General features: G+C 28.6%; 2 protein-coding genes across 3 annotated transcripts; one reads left to right on the forward strand and one right to left on the reverse strand.

Annotated features, from left to right (window-relative positions):
• Positions 1 to 743: 743 nt before the first annotated feature.
• LOC132935714 (uncharacterized) lies at positions 744 to 12,261 on the reverse strand. Of its 2 annotated transcripts, XM_061002329.1 has the most exons (16): positions 12,078 to 12,261; positions 11,907 to 12,005; positions 11,629 to 11,729; positions 11,417 to 11,540; positions 10,843 to 10,884; positions 10,722 to 10,775; positions 10,507 to 10,638; positions 10,353 to 10,438; positions 6,487 to 6,613; positions 6,305 to 6,427; positions 6,105 to 6,215; positions 5,703 to 5,843; positions 5,456 to 5,556; positions 5,145 to 5,394; positions 1,331 to 1,464; positions 744 to 1,227 (listed from the first exon to the last, which is right to left on the reverse strand). In XM_061002329.1, exons 1-15 carry the CDS (start codon positions 12,189 to 12,191, stop codon positions 1,351 to 1,353), a joined length of 1,719 nt encoding a protein of 572 aa, XP_060858312.1. In that variant the 5' UTR covers positions 12,192 to 12,261; the 3' UTR covers positions 744 to 1,227; positions 1,331 to 1,350. The 2 variants fall into 2 exon arrangements, with proteins under 2 accessions (XP_060858312.1, XP_060858311.1); XM_061002328.1 differs by having other exon boundaries at positions 744 to 1,464.
• A 4,971-nt stretch (positions 12,262 to 17,232) lies between these two features.
• On the forward strand, positions 17,233 to 17,994 carry LOC132949806 (uncharacterized). Its single transcript, XM_061020908.1, has one exon. It carries the CDS (start codon positions 17,233 to 17,235, stop codon positions 17,992 to 17,994), a length of 762 nt encoding a protein of 253 aa, XP_060876891.1.
• The last annotated feature ends 9 nt before the right edge of the window (positions 17,995 to 18,003 follow it).

The following is an 18,003-nucleotide window of genomic DNA, read 5'->3' on the forward strand; positions in this document are numbered from 1 at the left end:
ACGCAAAAAAAAAAACAACAAATAACAATGAAGAGTCCCGACAATAAAATACAACCAAAATAAAATATGATTTATGGAGTCTTAAAAATTTACAAACAGCTAGAAACGAACTAAGGTGATTTTTTAAACAAGCCATAGATATAGGCATAAAAGAAGATCTTATACATATACATATCTTATAGAAATCTTCTTGTTTCATATCTTAAACATTGGGAAGAAATCCATACATCTTTTCTAAGATCGTACAAGCAAGCAGTAAAGTATTTATTAATAGGTACTTGCCAACTTCAGTTTTCCTGGAATTACTTTTTAGTAAGGTCGGAGCTACAGTCACAAAATCAAGGATCACACTATCCCTGTTAACACTTTTAAACTGGCTCTTATTACAGTCGAAGAGCAATAAATATTGACTATCTAAAAAATAGTAAATTATTACAAAGTATACGATTATATTTTACTGTTAAGCTTCACTGACCACGGTTCTTAAAAAATGAATTTGCATTAATCAAATAATTTATATTTATAAGTTAATAATATGTGGTTACCTAACTGTTATTAATTAGTTTTTATTTCTATTCAGTAAGTACAGTTAATAACACAAAAAGTATACTATAAGAAATATAACAGAAAGGTTTTTATTTTTTACTGAAATTAAGGATTTATTATTTTTCTCTCAAATAAAATATTTAAAAAAAATTAATTTCATGAAATTTAAAAATCCTTTTTATTCATGTCATTATCACTCATATGGAAGTCTTAAAAACACTAACAAGCTGCATATCTATGATTTATTGTGTTATTATAAAGAATTGATAAATTAAAAAGATTGACTCAAGTCAATCATTAATTTTTTGTATTAGAATATTCATTTCCATATTGCCTTACCTACACTGTAAGTTCGTCTGATTACAGTTATTTGTTGTATTTAAATGTTTTCATTAAATACTCTTAATTGTATGAAGTTAAATAATTCCTTAGATATATTCTTATGTAGGTACAATATACATGTCAATTAAAATAAACAACTAGCCTAAATAGGAGGATAGGAGGCTGTCGATAACGTCACTGATTTTAAGTAGAGTTTATTTCAATATTTGCTGTAATATTATTCTTAAAAACATGTTTCTCGCCTTTTAATATACCTACTCAGTTGTTTTTCCCAATTTTTTAGTTTAATTTTATCCTATTTTTAATTTAATAATTTTTTTTTTTGGTTTTACCAAAATCCTGTAAAACAAATATATTATGTGTAAATACAAATACTTTTTATCTAATTTAATTTATCACTATTTTAACTTCATCGAAAAAGTAGATACTAAAAATAATTTACATGAATGTCCAATGTGGAAATTATGGCGTTATGTTATGTGCATTTGATTGTCCCAGAAGAATACTCATTTCTGTTTTACACGTCTCCACGTTCTGGTAAATTGAAGTTATTTTATCTTTTAAATGATCCATAAACTGAATAAATAAACAGGTATACTTTAAACTTTATTGGATATCATTATTATTTTGAACTTACGAATTTTACCTTACTAAAAATCGATGGTAAATTCAGAAATTAGTGGTCCAACTTAGTTTTGAAATGATAGCCAATTAAAATCTTTTGGTTGAAATATACAAGGTTATTGCATTTATACCCCTTCTAGATCAAATATTTGATGATAAAACAAAAATGGCAGCGTAAAGGTAGCTAATAATAATCAAGTATATATCGGCGGGAATTTTGAATTTGATAGCTTTTGTCAGCATGTTTTTGATATTTGTGATATCCCTTTACGCAGCCATTTTGTTTCTGATGATAACAATCTGAGTCAATATGCAATAACCTGTATATTTCCACCATGGTTATTGCCCTGTAGCCTACCTAAGGTGGTTTTGCATACCAAATTGATGGATATTTTTGATTTAAACCATCCGAGCGTGTGTCATAAAAAAAGTTGAAAATAGAAGAAGAAACTTAAGCTTTAACTAAAGAAGTAAAACTTTTTGTCCATCAGTTTATTAAATTTATGAAAACAAAATATTTACTTCAAAGAATAAATATTGGTTTTTATTTATATTATCTGGGCTTCAAACAACATGGGGCATCCAGCGAACACAAAATATTTTAGTATAAAGGTATAAACGTCTAAGTGGTTATATGGTTTATTTTTAAACAGCGTGGTAGTAGTGCCGGAAAACCCTGGTTTAATAAGATGTAACACGGACTTCGCTTCTAAAGGCCACCAGATTATTTTTACATAGTTTTGATTGTACTATTTACAGTAAGTTATAAAATGTTTAAAGTTTTACGTTTAATTTTAAAATATTCATAAATAAAATTTAATGAGTTTTATATATTGAGTGTCCCATAAAGTGCGCAACTTTTAAATCGGCCGCCATTTTTTAAAATTTTGTTGGCAGCCTTGTCTTATTATTTCTAGTATCTACTATTACTCCGTTTTAATTAGTATATGTTGACATAGATTTATTAACTAATGGACAGCGCTTTGAGAATATATGGAGGACCATTTACATTAAGTTTTTTGATCCATACGTATTATCAATATTATAGACACGATATAGATATAGAATATATGTAAAACACATGGCTAAACACATAGCTTTCCATGATATTCCCAAACGCATAGTATTTTCGCTCTCACTCTATCTCGTCCTCATGAACTGTAGGCAGGGTGGTGTGGTATCCGCTGTCCATTAGTTTATAGGTCTATAGTTGTTGATAAGTAATTATAAGAACAGGGAAACCAACAAATTTATAAAATGGCGGCAGTTTTAAAGTTGCGCACTTTATGGGACACCCTATACTTATATTTACTTTTAAAATTATGAAGGTTTAATACAATTATTATAATATTTCAATCTTTAAATGCATTTTGAAATGTATAGTACTACATAGACAGCAGTATTTCAAACTTGAAATAAACACGTGTAGGGTAGATAGCTCATTAAAAATCATATTACTTTCTGGTAAACTTTTTATTTTTTGTCTAAGGTTGAACAATTTTTGGGGAATCTTTTATTAAAACTTCTAATGTTAGCTATGAAAAAAAAAACATTTATGATGAATTTTTTTGATGAATTTTATCAAAACTTGAAGTTAAACTGCATATAAAAATTAGTCTTGGTTATGTATACTTAATATTTTTGAACTTCCACGAAACTTAAAAGGAGCTTTGCATTACATTTTCAATCTTTTATGACAACAAAATGAAATGGTTTTTATTGAGCATAATTTAAAAAATATTTACATAATTCGAAATATTTATCAAGGTTATAACTAGCCCAAAAAGAGTCAAAATATTTAATAAAATGTTACCAAATATAGAAAATGCAATTAATATAAATATTTAGTAAAAATGTTAAGGGTCTACAGTTATTTTTTTAAAATTGGGTTTGCGTAAAAATTACTACATTTTTTTTGTTTTTCTAAACGCAATAACTATTTGAACCTCCAGGTACCAACTAGATTCACTTTTCTATCAGAAAAGATGCTGATCTCGAAAATCAGAGAATTTTTACTACGACAAATGTTAATGACAGAAAAATAATCACACATCTTTGTAAATACAATACATTCTTTTGCTTCGTTCCTATCTATGATACATACATATACAAATTTCAACTAAATATGGTGATTTGAAAAATATTTTTTCACTCCACCTTGTTGTGTTTGGCTTTAATGTTCATGATTTTGAAACTAGGTTAGACCTCTAAAATCTAACTTAATCTATGATATAAATTTTAGTATGATTTGTACGATGATTAAGAGCACATCACACGGACATTTGTCGTCTCCGTCTTACAAACATACAACATGGCAAATTTTAAGTTTATAATAATACATTGTACTCGGTAATTTCTAAAATTATAGTGAATTACCCTCTTAAAAAATTTAAAGATAGAATACTGTCTAGGGTATTATCTTGGAGGATTTTACTGATATTATAATTTGTTAATAAGCTATTTAAAAAAGGTCATATCTTGATTCTTATATATCCCTCCGAAATGCCCTACGTAATAATTTTACCTTTACATTTTGTAAGAGGTAAATTTAATCTAGTTTTAGAAATTACGGAGTAAAATATATTATTGTGAAAGTAAAATTTGCCGTAGTGTAGGTACGTTCGTAAGACGGAGATATAAATGTCCGTGTGGAGTCCTCTTAATCATCGTACAAAGCATACTAAAATAAATATTATTTTCAAATAATAATTAAAAATAAACGTGTCAATTAAAGTTATTATATCTCAACATATTTATATAGTTTAATGATGAATTAATGTATCATGAAAGACCGTTTGGATATAGTGGTGAGTGGGTGAATGGCGGTCACCTAAGGGAAACTCTTATAATTTCTTCCCAAATATAAATCCGAAACTTCAGTCAATCCTCAAAATTGATTTCTAAACTTATAGTCTACAACATATTTGAATTTGAGATTTTTTAAATCATTATTTATATTTTTTTTTAATTTTTTTTTTTTAACTGCAAATGACCTTACCTGGAGCGTAATACCGATCTTGTTTGAAATACATGTAAATAGATAGGAATTATAATTTTGAAAAAGGCATTTTGTTCTCAAATTATTATATTATATTAATAAATTAATAAAATATTTTTAAATTTATAAGAAATAAGAAAATAATAAAAAATATACCTTCAAACCTGTAGTCTTAAATCGACGATTAAAGCCAGTCAAATATATAATTTTGAGTGATCGGTATTGCCCCATTAGTTTTGACCAGTATTGGCCAATTATAAATAATTTTTAATTCAGTTGTATCTCATTAAATAAATTAACCAAGCCTTTTATAACTATATAATAAGCATCTTAAACTACATAACATTTAGTATTAGATAGGTTAATAACTAACTTAATAAGATGAAATAGACACTTGTCATAATTTATTTCAAATAGTAAATGTAGCAACGCAAACTTCAAAAAAAGGAAAACAAAAAAATCTGTCATCATAATATGGCAGGAACAATAATTTTTGGGTTTCATCAGCTGCACGAAATCAGCTACACGATAAAACGGATTTTTATTAATCTTAGTCTGAGATTATTTATATGGCCGGTTTGTGCATCTCACTGGCATTCACCCACTCACTCCTACTATATAGGTTAATCCTTACCGATTTTTTAACGTGAACTTTCGCACACTCTCTGCTTTGAGATTCCGTCAAAATCTCTTGTAATCTATGCAAGTCGTTAACTATTCTTTCCAAATGTATTTCCGAAAAAAGTTTGAAAGCGTTTATGTGTTTGTTGCTCTCTACAATAGCGTCTTGGATTTGTAGATTTACAGCGTTTAGTTCCTGAGTTTCTTTATCCAAGCATTCTACAGCTAACTCGATGTTTTCTTCAAGAGATTTTAATTTTGACCTAGAAAATATTTTTACTGAAATACCTGATTAAAGATAAACTAGTGAAATTCATAATATACTCAATAACTTTATTTTCGTCTTTTATTTTTAATTGTTCGTCTTTAATTGCTCGATTCATTGTCTCGTCATCGTTTTGATTTGGATTTTTCAGACTTTCCGCCTTAATAAAAAATATTACCTATTGTATTTATCTATCAAAGAAGATGGTAAAAATGGTATATAATAATATTATTGATACTTCATCAAAATAGCATTTAAAATAATACCTAATAATTTATATTTTTACAAAATATATTATTATTTTACCTGTCTAATATCGCGTTCTAGTTTATTCATTGATTCTTCTGCTAAAACTCTCAAGTCGGTCTCCTCTTGTAGTTTAATGTGTGTTTCTTTCAAAACTTTTGGCAGTGCCAACAGTTCCTCCAGTTGTTCTTTGTAAACCAACTAAATAAATACAATAATGCACGTTTAATATAAATTCTGTGCCAATATAATATCTCATAAAACACTATTGAAACATAAAAATCCTACCTATATCATAGTTATCAACAAATAATAATACCGAAAGATGTATAAACTATTACGGTACACTGTAAAGTGTTTCATTTTACTATAGATTGTTTGAAAAAATAACAACTTGGACATAGCTATAGTATGACATATTTAACATAATTGTTTAGAAAATAATTTTTTTTTAAATATTACTTCTAATTTATTATACGATTCATTAAAATCGTTAAACAGATTTTTCATTGCATCCTCCATTTTTTTCGTTTTAAGCGTGATGTCTTTGGTTTCATGTTGTACACATCTCAACTAAAAATCCACGGTAGATATATAATACTGTTATTACTCATGGTATATTACACATAAAGTTAAAAATGCATTTAGGAGTTAGGACATGCCTTTTCATCGCAATCATTAATTTCATTACTACGCTCTTTGATGATCAATTCCATTGTTTCGATATCTTCGTTGTTTTTGTTTAAATCATTTATTAAATCTTTGAAACCTTCTAAATTGTACTCCTATAAGTTTATTTTAATACATATTAATATTTTTTTTTATAAAACCTATATTGACGCACCTCTATCTTTTTTAATAATTCTATTAATCCATCAGCTAATTTATGATGTGCATCGGTTATTTTGTGATTCGTCTTAACGATATCTTCATAATCTGATACAATTTTATTCAACTCATTATTCTTCTGTCTAAAAAAACATATTGTATAATATATTCTGTCTGAAATAAGAGTAACCTCAAACTGCGACCAATTTTTGTTTGGTTCAGTCAAACCAAAACTATTTATGAATTTGGTCACTTTCCCCTTGAGCTTTGGTTTCCGACGATCAGCTGTGACCGAAAATGTACTTTGTCATATTAACTTTAGCAAGATGTTAAACTAGGCGATTTTAGAAAAGGTAATAAAAATGACGTTACTACGAGCGTAGCCACGTTAGGCTAACGTTAGCCACACCCATTGGCACAGCTGAGCGTAGAAGCCTGCTGACTGAGATTACTCTGGTTTGAGACAGAGTATAGGTATTTTATAAAAACATGAGGACAAATTAATACGGAAAAACAATTAGCTAGATGCATGAAAACAAAAATAGTGACGTCAAAAATGTGAAAATAAATTCTCCTATTAAGTAATAATAGGGATTATACTTAAACACGATAATGTTAGTTTGTATAAATTGTTAGGTTTTATAAAACCGATATACTGTATAGTACTTACAGATTTTCCTAGAAGTTCCTAGAAAGATATGATGCTGGACATTAATAAGGTAAGAAGTAATGAGGGTGTATGTGAAAGCAATAAAGGATATGCACGAAGGAGCAATGACAAGAGTGAAGAGCGTATGTTAAGAAAAGAAAAAATTTAGTGTAAGAGTAGGTTTTGCAACGTGGTTCAGCGTTGAGTCTTCACCTGTTCTTCTTAGTAAAGGACGTAATTACGAAAGATAAACAGGATGATGAGTCATGGTGAATGGCATAGGCGTAACTAGGGGGGGCATGGGGGGGGGGGGGCTTCAGCCCCCCCCCCCCAGAATTTCTTAAAGCCCCTCCAATTTTTTTGGGTAAATGTATGTCAGTATGTGCCTAAAAACATATTAGTATTAACTTTATTTTTGCCCGCAATGTCAAAAAATATATTAGGTACCTATATAATGTATCATTTAAACGAATACACCAATATAAACAATAAATAATTATTGAATAAAAATAAAATGTATATAATATTGTGTTTATACAGTATTATTATATATTATAATTTATATTATTATCGCTAGACACTCGACAGCTGTTATATCAACGATACTATCTAATGCGTGTATTTTTGATTTGTTTTTAGAACAGTGGATTTGCATTATACATTTAAATCTATTTTTAAATATAGGTACATTATTGGATGGACTCGTGTAGAGATTATTTTGTTTTAGACTCTAGACATGATAATACTAGATACACGATAACGTCGATAACATAGATATTGTATTTATAGAGCTATAAAATTCCCTGAGAAATAATTTGTACATAATATTATTAATTTAAAACGATTGACGAGTAATAGACAGTTACTGTAGTCAAAGTTGGCGGTACTGAAATAATAAACCTGTATTTTAAAATGTACTTCTTAAGGAAGCAAAACAATTTTTCAATTCTATTAAAGCATTATATGTACATTTTTCTCGGCCATCAACTAATTTTAAATTGAAAGAAGGAAATGCAAAATAAACTCAATATTAAAGCCATCACATTAATTTTTCTAGGCTTATAAAGTTCTATTCAAAAAGCATAATTTATAATTTATTTAATTATACTTCAGGATGTACTTAAAGTTATAAATATTCTGAGTAACCAGTTACAAAAAAAAACTTCAACATTAGGTGAAGCTTCTAATATTATTTTTGGAGTTATTCAAACATTTGAAAATTATAGAAGCTCCAATAAGTTTTCTGAAATATGGTCTAAAATAACAAATTTTGCTGAAAAACATAATATACCAATTGAAACACCTTCTAGAGGTACCTACTTTTTTAATTATATTAATTATTATTCTTAAAATGTTATTAATCATGATGTTTAGTAAGTTTGATGTTACATTGTCATTTGGTTTATTATTAAGTATTTAATTTAAGGCTCTAATTCTAAGCGTAAAAGAAAAGAAAGCACATATTTAAGAGATTATTGTACCTCTACTACTACTGGGAATGAATACTCAGAATTTGATGAGCCTTCTTTAAATATATCGGATCAAAAAAACTGGAAAATTAATGCATATTGTAGAATTCTGGATGCAATTATTACCAGCATGAAAACTAGATTTTCATCTGAAAGCTTACGTTTAGCATCATCTGTTGACAGTTTTTTTAAATTACAATTCAAAGAAAGTTTACCATTCATACAACATTATGAGGTATCTATCTAATTAAAATTATATACAAAGTTGAAAATTAAAATGTGTAATTATTCACATTTTATTATTTTATTATAATATATCTACTAATTTTTTTAATTTTATATTTAGAAATTGTTGGATATTAATATTGAATCATTAGAAGCTGAAATGACTGTAATTAAAAATAGTATTCAAAATTCTGATTTTACTCTTAGTGATGTATTACAAAAAATAGACCAGAACGTTTTTGCCAATTTATATAAACTAATGTAAGTTGCTTTAACTCTGCCCATCAGCTCTGCTACGTGTGAACGTTCTTTCTCTGTCATGCGGAGAATAAAAACATGGATCAGATCTAGTATGAACCAGGATAGATTTACTGATATGTCAATTTTACATATTGAAAGAGATATTTCAAATGTTATCGAGTCAGAAAACATTTTAAATACCTTTGCTTTGAAGAATAAGCGTATAGATTTGTAATATTCATAACTATTTTATTATATTTCATATTACATAATATAGACTATTGTGTTTATTTTATTTACTGTTATTAATTATTATATAAAAATAAAGTAACAATTCAAGTTTAAAAAGCAGGTAAGTGGATGTCGCTCTGTTGTACAGTAGATTGCAAGTGTGTCAATGTATAATAAAGTTTTATTTGTGTGGGGGCGATTATGTTTCCATAGGTACCTCATTTTTCTATTAAATTTTTTTAGGACTCCAGCCCCCCCTAAAGTAAAGGGCTAGTTACGCTTATGGTGAATGGTGTTGTGTTAGTGGGAGAAAGCCTGAAAGAAATTAACCAACGATTGGAAGAGTTATGAATAGTGCTGGAAGGTTATCTGGCTAAGGTAAGTAAGAGTAAAACATAGTCAATCTAGTGTATAATTTCGGAGGAAGTTAACGAAAAAATTAAGGTGGGGGGAAGGGGTGATGTACTGTGTGAGGTTTAAGTACTTGGGAAAAGTGGTACAAAATAATGGTTGTTATGTGATTAAAGTCAGAAATAGGTCTATGTGTGGATGGATGAAGTGTGTAAAAGTGTTAAATATTTTGTGGGTCAAGAAGATGCCGTTGAGATTAAAAGGTAGATTTTATTAAACAGATGAAATAGCGATCGTGTTGTATAGATCGCAATGTTGGGTAGTGGACAGTAAAAACAGAACAGAGGTTGAGTGTACCAGATTTGAAAAAGCTAAGGTGTATGCGTGGAGTGTGTATGCAGGATAAAATAAGAAATTCATCAATTATTTGTGTGTTTTTTAAGGGTGGCACTAGTAGTAGACAAATTTTAGGTAAATAGGTTTAGTCATGTTATGAAGAGGGATTACTCAAAGGTAGTGAGAGTAAGGACCATAAATAGGGTATACTAGGAAAATACCAGGATGGTCTCAGGTATAATTTTATAATATCAAATTTTTGTAATAACACATCACAAAAGTTAAGAATATGATGTGAAAGTATGAATATGGGACCACGCTATGCCAGTAGGCGTAAGCAATTACAAATTGGAAATAAAACTAAATTTGTATATAATTTACTTTATTTGCAATTCGATTTGTCGAATTTCTTGTTTTTGAACTTTGGTACTTGTATTGACATTGTCTTTAAATGAAAGACTTCCACACTATTCACATAACAGTATTTTAAACAATTAACATATTCACGTTCATTTTTTGGCATATGTTCAATTACCTGACAGTTAGTAGTATTAAATTGGTTAAGAATTTCTTTGACTGATTTTAATTTCAATTGAGTTATGTGTACTTCTTTAATCTCAGAATTTAATCGCAATATTTCTGATTTAAATTCTGAAAGTTTTTCTTCCTAGGATATAAAAAAGTTACAACAAAAACAATTTCAATTTTCCTTTTATTATTATTTAATTATATAATTGTATAAGTAGTTACCATTTCTTTCTTTCCAGGAAATCGTATGCATCCTTCTATTTTTTTAAACACAGCCTACAATAAATTTAATTATACGAATAACTAGAAATGATCATTGTTTGTTTCATGAAATTTTACTTACGGGACGATTCAAAGCTTTTACCAATAAATCGTTTCGTTCGGTCTATAAAAACAAAAATATATTAACTCATTAAAATAAAATATAGTAAAACTTCGTCATAACATCCAAGCATATAATGCATTCCCCGCTATACAGCTAGATAGGTAATTTATTAGTTTGTATCAACTCCTTAGAATTTGACTAGTTTATTGTATATTTTTAGAACTCTTAGATATTAAACTTATTGGATATAGATTTGTTTTATAGCATACAGTTAATAATTAAAGAATGAGAAAAGAAAGACTATACATTTTATTTCTCTACTTAATTTAACGTTCATCCAAAGTAGGTATATCGTTATAAATATTATAAGTTTTTTTCCACATCAGATATCCAACACTATTTTTGATTGGAACAATCGTCATGTAATGTCAAATATTAAAATATTAAAACTATAAAAACAATAACAAGAATTTTCTTAACATTATCGTATAAAACATTTTTTACGCTTACTACTTTCTTTTGCCTTGCCCAATTGCAAAACGTTATAACGAAATTTTACTGTATACAATTATTGGTAAGTTTAAAAAGATACTATAGATTTGTGTTTTAAAAGAAGTTCTTGGTTTTCATTGATTATATTTTGAAGTTGTTCATTTAGTTGATAAATTTCTTGTGAGTTGTAAAATTTGTCTGAACATTGTGGCGCTAACGTATTTCTAAAATAATATTATTGTTAACAATATGTAATGCATAATTAAATATGATCACGGACATATCAATAAATAATGAAAATATATACTATACATATTTGTGTCTTTAGAAGAAATACTGCAACAGCTCGAATCACTGTTATAGCCACATTCTCGAGTCGAACAACAACTTTGTCGAACGGAATTTATGCCCATCTAATACAATATATAAACATTATATGTACCTATTAATTATAAATATATAGGTACTTAATCTACTATAATTTACCCAGAGAAATTTGTAATATTATTATCGTACCAAGTGTGTAACTAAAGTCCCTTAGTAAAATACCATATTATAAAAAAACTGTAATACAATACATGTTTACAAACCATCGATCGCAAAACCATAATATGAGGTGACGTTCCCATCAATGCATCGTGGCTGAGATAACCGACCTTATGAAACTCTCTTGTAGAATTGCAGTTCATCTATTAAAATTATAATACTCATAATAACAATACATATCAATCATGAAAATTCAACACAATAAACGGATTTACGTTTTGAGTTGATGTTGGTCTATGGATTAAATCTAGACAACCGGGATTCAGTTGATCTACGGGGCCACCACAATTCCTTTTAGTCAGTTTGTAAGCCTGGTCCACCACTGTCATTTTCAATTGATTGGAAAGGTCAAATTTCTCTTCCAATTCCTTCAGTTGTCGACCGATTGTTTTTTTTAAGTCCTGAAATTTTGTTATCTCATCCGTAGTTTTGTTATCTTTCTAAAGTTATAGAACAAATACTCGAATAAGTAATAATATTCTAACAAATAGACGAATTGAAATCGTTAGATATATATATTATCATTACTTTATGCGGTGTCTAATATGTAATTGATTAGACGTAGGTATTCAAAGTAAAATATAAGTTTAAGTACCTATCTAATGAATAATGCAACAGTACCTATTGCGTATTATTAATATTTATCAAAACATTTTATCAATGGGAATATTATAACGCGAATATTAATCAATTATTTGTCTATAAACATATTTAATTTTTAAATACCTCTCTATAATACTGTTTCTCTTTAAATTTAACTAACCGAAAATAATTTATTTACGTAAATACCCAGTAGCGATAATGTTTTATTTTTATACGAAAACAGTTCAACGAAATGTATACAAACTACTGTGGTATTAGAGAACATACTATTTCTATGTTAGCAGACTTTAAAACTACAACATCCAGTAAGCTTAAAAATTACCAAGTCAATATAATGAGGTCACTCATATACAAATAACCAGTATTTTAAGCTAATTGATTGACTTTGGTGTTATACTCTACTTATACTTAGCCATTTCTCCCCGCAGGCGTGCATAATTTAAATTTATCATACAATCAATAAAAGTACAACGAACCAAATTTAATTTGTTTTCGGCATTCCGAAGAACTTGTATTGCTTCGGTAATCTTTAAAATAGTTTTATCTATATCCTGTATAGTCTGGACAATGTTTTCACTAGATTTTTCTTCCATGGTAATAGTGTAATTATTTTATTAGAATTTTTAAAGATATAAAAACATAAAAATGTTTTAAATAGTTAAGTATTTAAAAAATAATTCAAATGTGATGTTTATCAAACACTCTATAACAACACGTTGCTAAGTGTATCTGTAATAGAAATAATAATAATAATTTTAGATATTTTGAAAAGTGTATGATTAATGTTTATACAATCATTAATCATATTATACAAATTACAATTTACAGATAGTCTCAAGACATTATCAATAAATTCATTGGTACAAACCGGTGTAAAATTATCACCACATTATCCCGCTCTGGAATTATGAACTATGTCAATGATTGAATGATATAATACAAATATCCATGGTTGAAATATACAAGGTTATTGCATATATACCCCTTCTCAATCAAATATTCGATGATTAAAACAAAAATGGCAGCGTAAAGGGAGCCAATAATAATCATGTATGTAAGCGCGGGATTTTGAATTTGTTAGTTTTTGTCATGGCTTAAGATAAATAGGTTACGAAACTACCCATTAAAACTATACAACAGAAATGATGCCCAAAGATACTCGAATATAAACAGCTGATGGTTTGTGTGAGAATAATAGCTAGCGTTCTTACGGCCAAAAACAATTTTGTTTATTATCAATGTTATCTTTAAACATTTACCCGCGAATTTTCATTATTGGATAATTGGGATTTGGAATAAAGATTGTAATACAATACTCAATAATTTGCTTTTGTAGTGTTTCACCAATTTCCATTTTTCATCTTTTTACTTTTTGTCTTTTTAGTAGTTTATTTTGTACACTTTACAAATATAATATTTGTCTTTATTCTAATATGGTTTCCAAAAGTGTTGTGTTCCTGGGTCTAGTAAAAGTGCTGCGTCTGAATTTGGTGTTCCTAAAAATATGATGAATGATTGAGAAAAAAATTATTTTGGGGTGACCTTTAAACAGGAATTCAAGAGTTTGTGTAAACCACTAGTGATATTACATCAACATGGGAGACTGGTAATGGTAGTAACCAAATCTCGGTATGTCCTATTGAAATCATATATGATTACCAAATACAATTATAACTAATGTGAAATTATATTTTTATAATAATTAAATATATGTGTAGAAAGCGAAGCTTGACGAACTAATGACTTTAATATTAATATAATAAGTAATAACACGACAATATGATTATGTATAATATAATATACAAGCTGATTCCGTGCACTTCGTTGCCCATTAAATTTACCAACTCTATATGAATCAAACTTTGTTAAATTCGTTATTTTATATTCGGTGTATGGTCTTCAAAATTCATCTTAACTTTTCCGTTGCCCGGAATAAAAATTCTGATTCGCAGCAGTATATTATCAGGTACAGTGCCGGCGCGACGGGCGGGTGAGCAGGGCCCTTGTCCGGGGCCTCGCGCTTCTATGAGGGCCTCGCAGGGTATATACCGGCAGCATTTTTTTTTATTCATATCTTGGTTTTGTGTGACCAAAACGGCCACACTTTGTGATAATAAATAAGAATTTATTTAAAATAAGAATTCATGAGAATATTTTTATCTGAATTGAAAAATATTTGGTATTTACTATTTATTATATCTTAATCATTATCGAACGGTTCATAATGTATAAATAGTTATTTTGACTTCGTGGATTTTGAATTGAATGTACCTACCTATTGGCTATTGCGTCATTACGATAATCGCCGACCGTCGGTTCAAAGAAACTGTCACCAGTTCACCAGTTGACCGTTTTATTCGCAAAATTGTATAATAATATTATTATCTTATCCGTGTTTGACGGAGGGGACCAGGAATAAGCCACGTTTTATAATATATAAAACTTATTAGGTTCATTTAATTGTTTTCTTTGCCGCCTGCCGTCACGTGATTGTGTGCCAATATACCATAACTAATGTTCAGACCTGGTAAGTTAAAAGTGTAGTTAATTATCATACTCATAATTAATATTTGCACCAAAAACCTACATAGGTACGCATGTTTTTATACGTATAAATGAAAAAGTCAAGGCCGTTTTTCTGTTGAGAGTGGTTAATTAATCTCATTATAGTACTTTTTGTTGTTTTGTTGGAATAGAAATTTCGATTGTGCATTCGATGACAATATGTGCGTATGGCGGGCGTACCCATGTTTTAAAATAATATTTATAATAGTGTAGTTTAATTATAATATTTAATAATATGATTTTTATCTTGGAAATTTATTAACATGGGCTCTCGGCTCTCTATGTTTACACACTAGCGTTTCACGTTTAAATCGCATACCTATTCACATATCGTGTCACTACATGGGCTACATTATAAACATAGTTCATATTGTTCATAGTGTTCATACCCAAAATAAACTAAATTATATAAATATTCTTCTTGTGCTAATAAGATATAACTAAGGCCAGGATTTATATGCATTTGTATGTTTTTTTTTTAATAGTTTAAAAAGTTTTTAGTGCATCATATTGAAGGCCCTAGTTATAACTTATGAGATATAAGATTTGAAATGTAGCCATGTAGGTATTTATACTATCATACTATAGGTTACTGTTTAGCGTTTAAGTATATATTTATCATTCAATTTTTTGTAGCATAACTCTTTCCCTTTATTTCATCAGATTCATAATTTTCAATCATCATTCGCCATGTCAACGCGTCGTGAACATGATAATTTTCGAAAACATCCATCTGGTCATCAAAAAAGATTAAAACAAGATAAAAAAAAACAATATTTGTTAAAACAACACGGTGCCTTCGATAAATTTCTTAGAGAAACATCCATATTACCGGATGCAGAAAATACAATTGAAAATAATGATGGGGAAAAGGAAATTCAAAATAATAATTCAGATAATAGTATGGAATCTGATAAACTAATTAATGAAAATAAATTAGGGACACAGTCAGATATGGAAATCCAAGCAATTGTAACTGATATTTGTGATGAATCTGACCACATAATAATAGACGATGAACAATTAATTGAAAATAAATATGGGGAAGCGGAAATTCAAAATATTAATTCAGATAATAGTATGGAATCTGATAAACTGACTACAGAAAATAAAGAAAGGATACAATCAGACATGGAAATCCAAGAATCTGTTTCTGATATTTTTGATGAATCTAACATAATAAAAGACGATGAAAAAAATATGTTTAGTGAGTTTGACGATATCGGCTGTTGGCCTGTAAATATTAGTCAAAATATACGAACAGAAATTATTAAATGTGGCCCCAAAAAAGTGTTTGATTTTGAATTTCCAAAGAATGAGCTCAATAGAAAGTTTAACGTAAGCTATTATAACCGTGTTATGTCTAACGGAGAAATAATTAATCGTGTGTGGCTTGTTTATTCAATTAGTAAGGATGCTGTTTTTTGTTTTTGCTGCAAACTATTTCAAACAAGTTTACCAAGTAATTTGAATAATAGAAGTGGATTGGTTAGTGAAGGAATAAGTGACTGGAAACATTTATCGGAAAAATTATTTGAACATGAACGAACTTCTGCTCATAATGAGATGGTTAAAACATGGATGGAACTAAAAATACGAATTTCAACTTTAAATACTATAAATAAACAACACTTAAGCCAAATTGAAAAAGAAAAAAAACACTGGAGGCATGTTCTTGTAAGAGTTTTGGCTGGCATTCGTTACTTAGCAAAGTACAATGATGCATTTAGAGGGTCATCTGACGTTATTTATACTGAACATAATGGCAAATTTCTTGGTTACATTGAAATTTTAGCTAAGTTTGACCCTGTAATAATTGAGCATGTAAAACGAATTAAATGTAAAGAAACTCACGATCATTATCTCAGTCATGATATTCAAGATCAACTTATAACATTGATAGCAAATAAAATACAAAAAAGAATTGTGAATGTCATACAAAAATCAAAATATTACTCTGTTATGATGGACTGCACACCAGACGTTAGTCATCAAGAACAATTATCACTAATAATAAGAGTTGTGGGTATGGATATCGATAATGAGCATAGTGATCCAATAATTAAAGAAATGTTTATGGAGTTCATTAATGTTGAATCTACTACAGGATTAAATTTAACAAATGTTCTATTAGAAAAATTGAAAAACAACAACATTGATATAAATAACTGCCGAGGGTAGTGCTACGCTAACGGCGCCAACATGAAGGGCCAATATAAAGGCGTACAAGCAAGAATTAAAACTTTAAATACCAAAGCATTTTTTACCCCATGCGCTGCACATAATTTAAACTTACTACTTGGAGATTTGTCAAAAAGTTCAACTAAAGCTATCTCATTTTTTGGTGTAGTTCAGAGAATTTATTGTTTATTTTCGTCATCCACTGGCCGCTGGGATATTTTAAAAAAATATTGTGATCTATATACTTTGAAACCACTATCAGAAACTCGTTGGGAGTGTAGAGTAAATAGTGTAAAAGCTCTACGTTTTCAATTACCTAGTGTAATTGAAGCTTTGGAAGAAGTGTCAAATACAACGAATGATCCAAAAACAAAAAGTGAAGCCCATTCTTTGGTTATTAATGAACTAAATAGCTATGAATTTGTGATAAGTTTAGTGATCTGGTATGAAATTCTGGTGGAAGTAAATGTTGTTAGTAAGAGTTTGCAAAGTATAAATATGCATCTGGAAGTATCTATTAGTTTGTTAAAAGGACTAATACAATTCTTTGAAAAATATCGTAATTCAGGATTTTATTCTGCAAAAATAACAGCTAACAAAATTTCAGAGGACCTCGATATCAATAAAGAATTTAAAAAAACCCGTAAAAGAGTCAAAAAGTCACATTTTAGCTACGAAGGGCCTGACAATTCAATTGAAGATGCTGAACTTAAATTCAAATATGACTTTTTTAATACAGTAATTGATCAAGCACTAAATTCAATGAATGAACGATTTCTCTAATTTAATACA

Source organism: Metopolophium dirhodum, chromosome 1 (assembly GCF_019925205.1).
Source record: "Metopolophium dirhodum isolate CAU chromosome 1, ASM1992520v1, whole genome shotgun sequence".
NCBI lineage: Eukaryota > Metazoa > Arthropoda > Insecta > Hemiptera > Aphididae > Metopolophium > Metopolophium dirhodum.

What these genes read in the sequence shown, in the direction of transcription:
- LOC132935714 (XM_061002329.1), bottom strand. Translation starts at nt 12,191, where the DNA reads ATGACAGTGGTGGACCAGGCTTACAAACTGACTAAAAGGAATTGTGGT. An exon ending in TAAAAGCTTTGAATCGTCCC is followed by an intron (nt 10,776 to 10,842) that starts GTAAGTAAAATT and finishes AATTTATTGTAG; the next exon opens with GCTGTGTTTAAAAAAATAGA. An exon ending in TAGAACGCGATATTAGACAG is followed by an intron (nt 5,557 to 5,702) that starts GTAAAATAATAA and finishes TTTTTTATTAAG; the next exon opens with GCGGAAAGTCTGAAAAATCC.
- LOC132949806 (XM_061020908.1), top strand. Translation starts at nt 17,233, where the DNA reads ATGAAGGGCCAATATAAAGGCGTACAAGCAAGAATTAAAACTTTAAAT.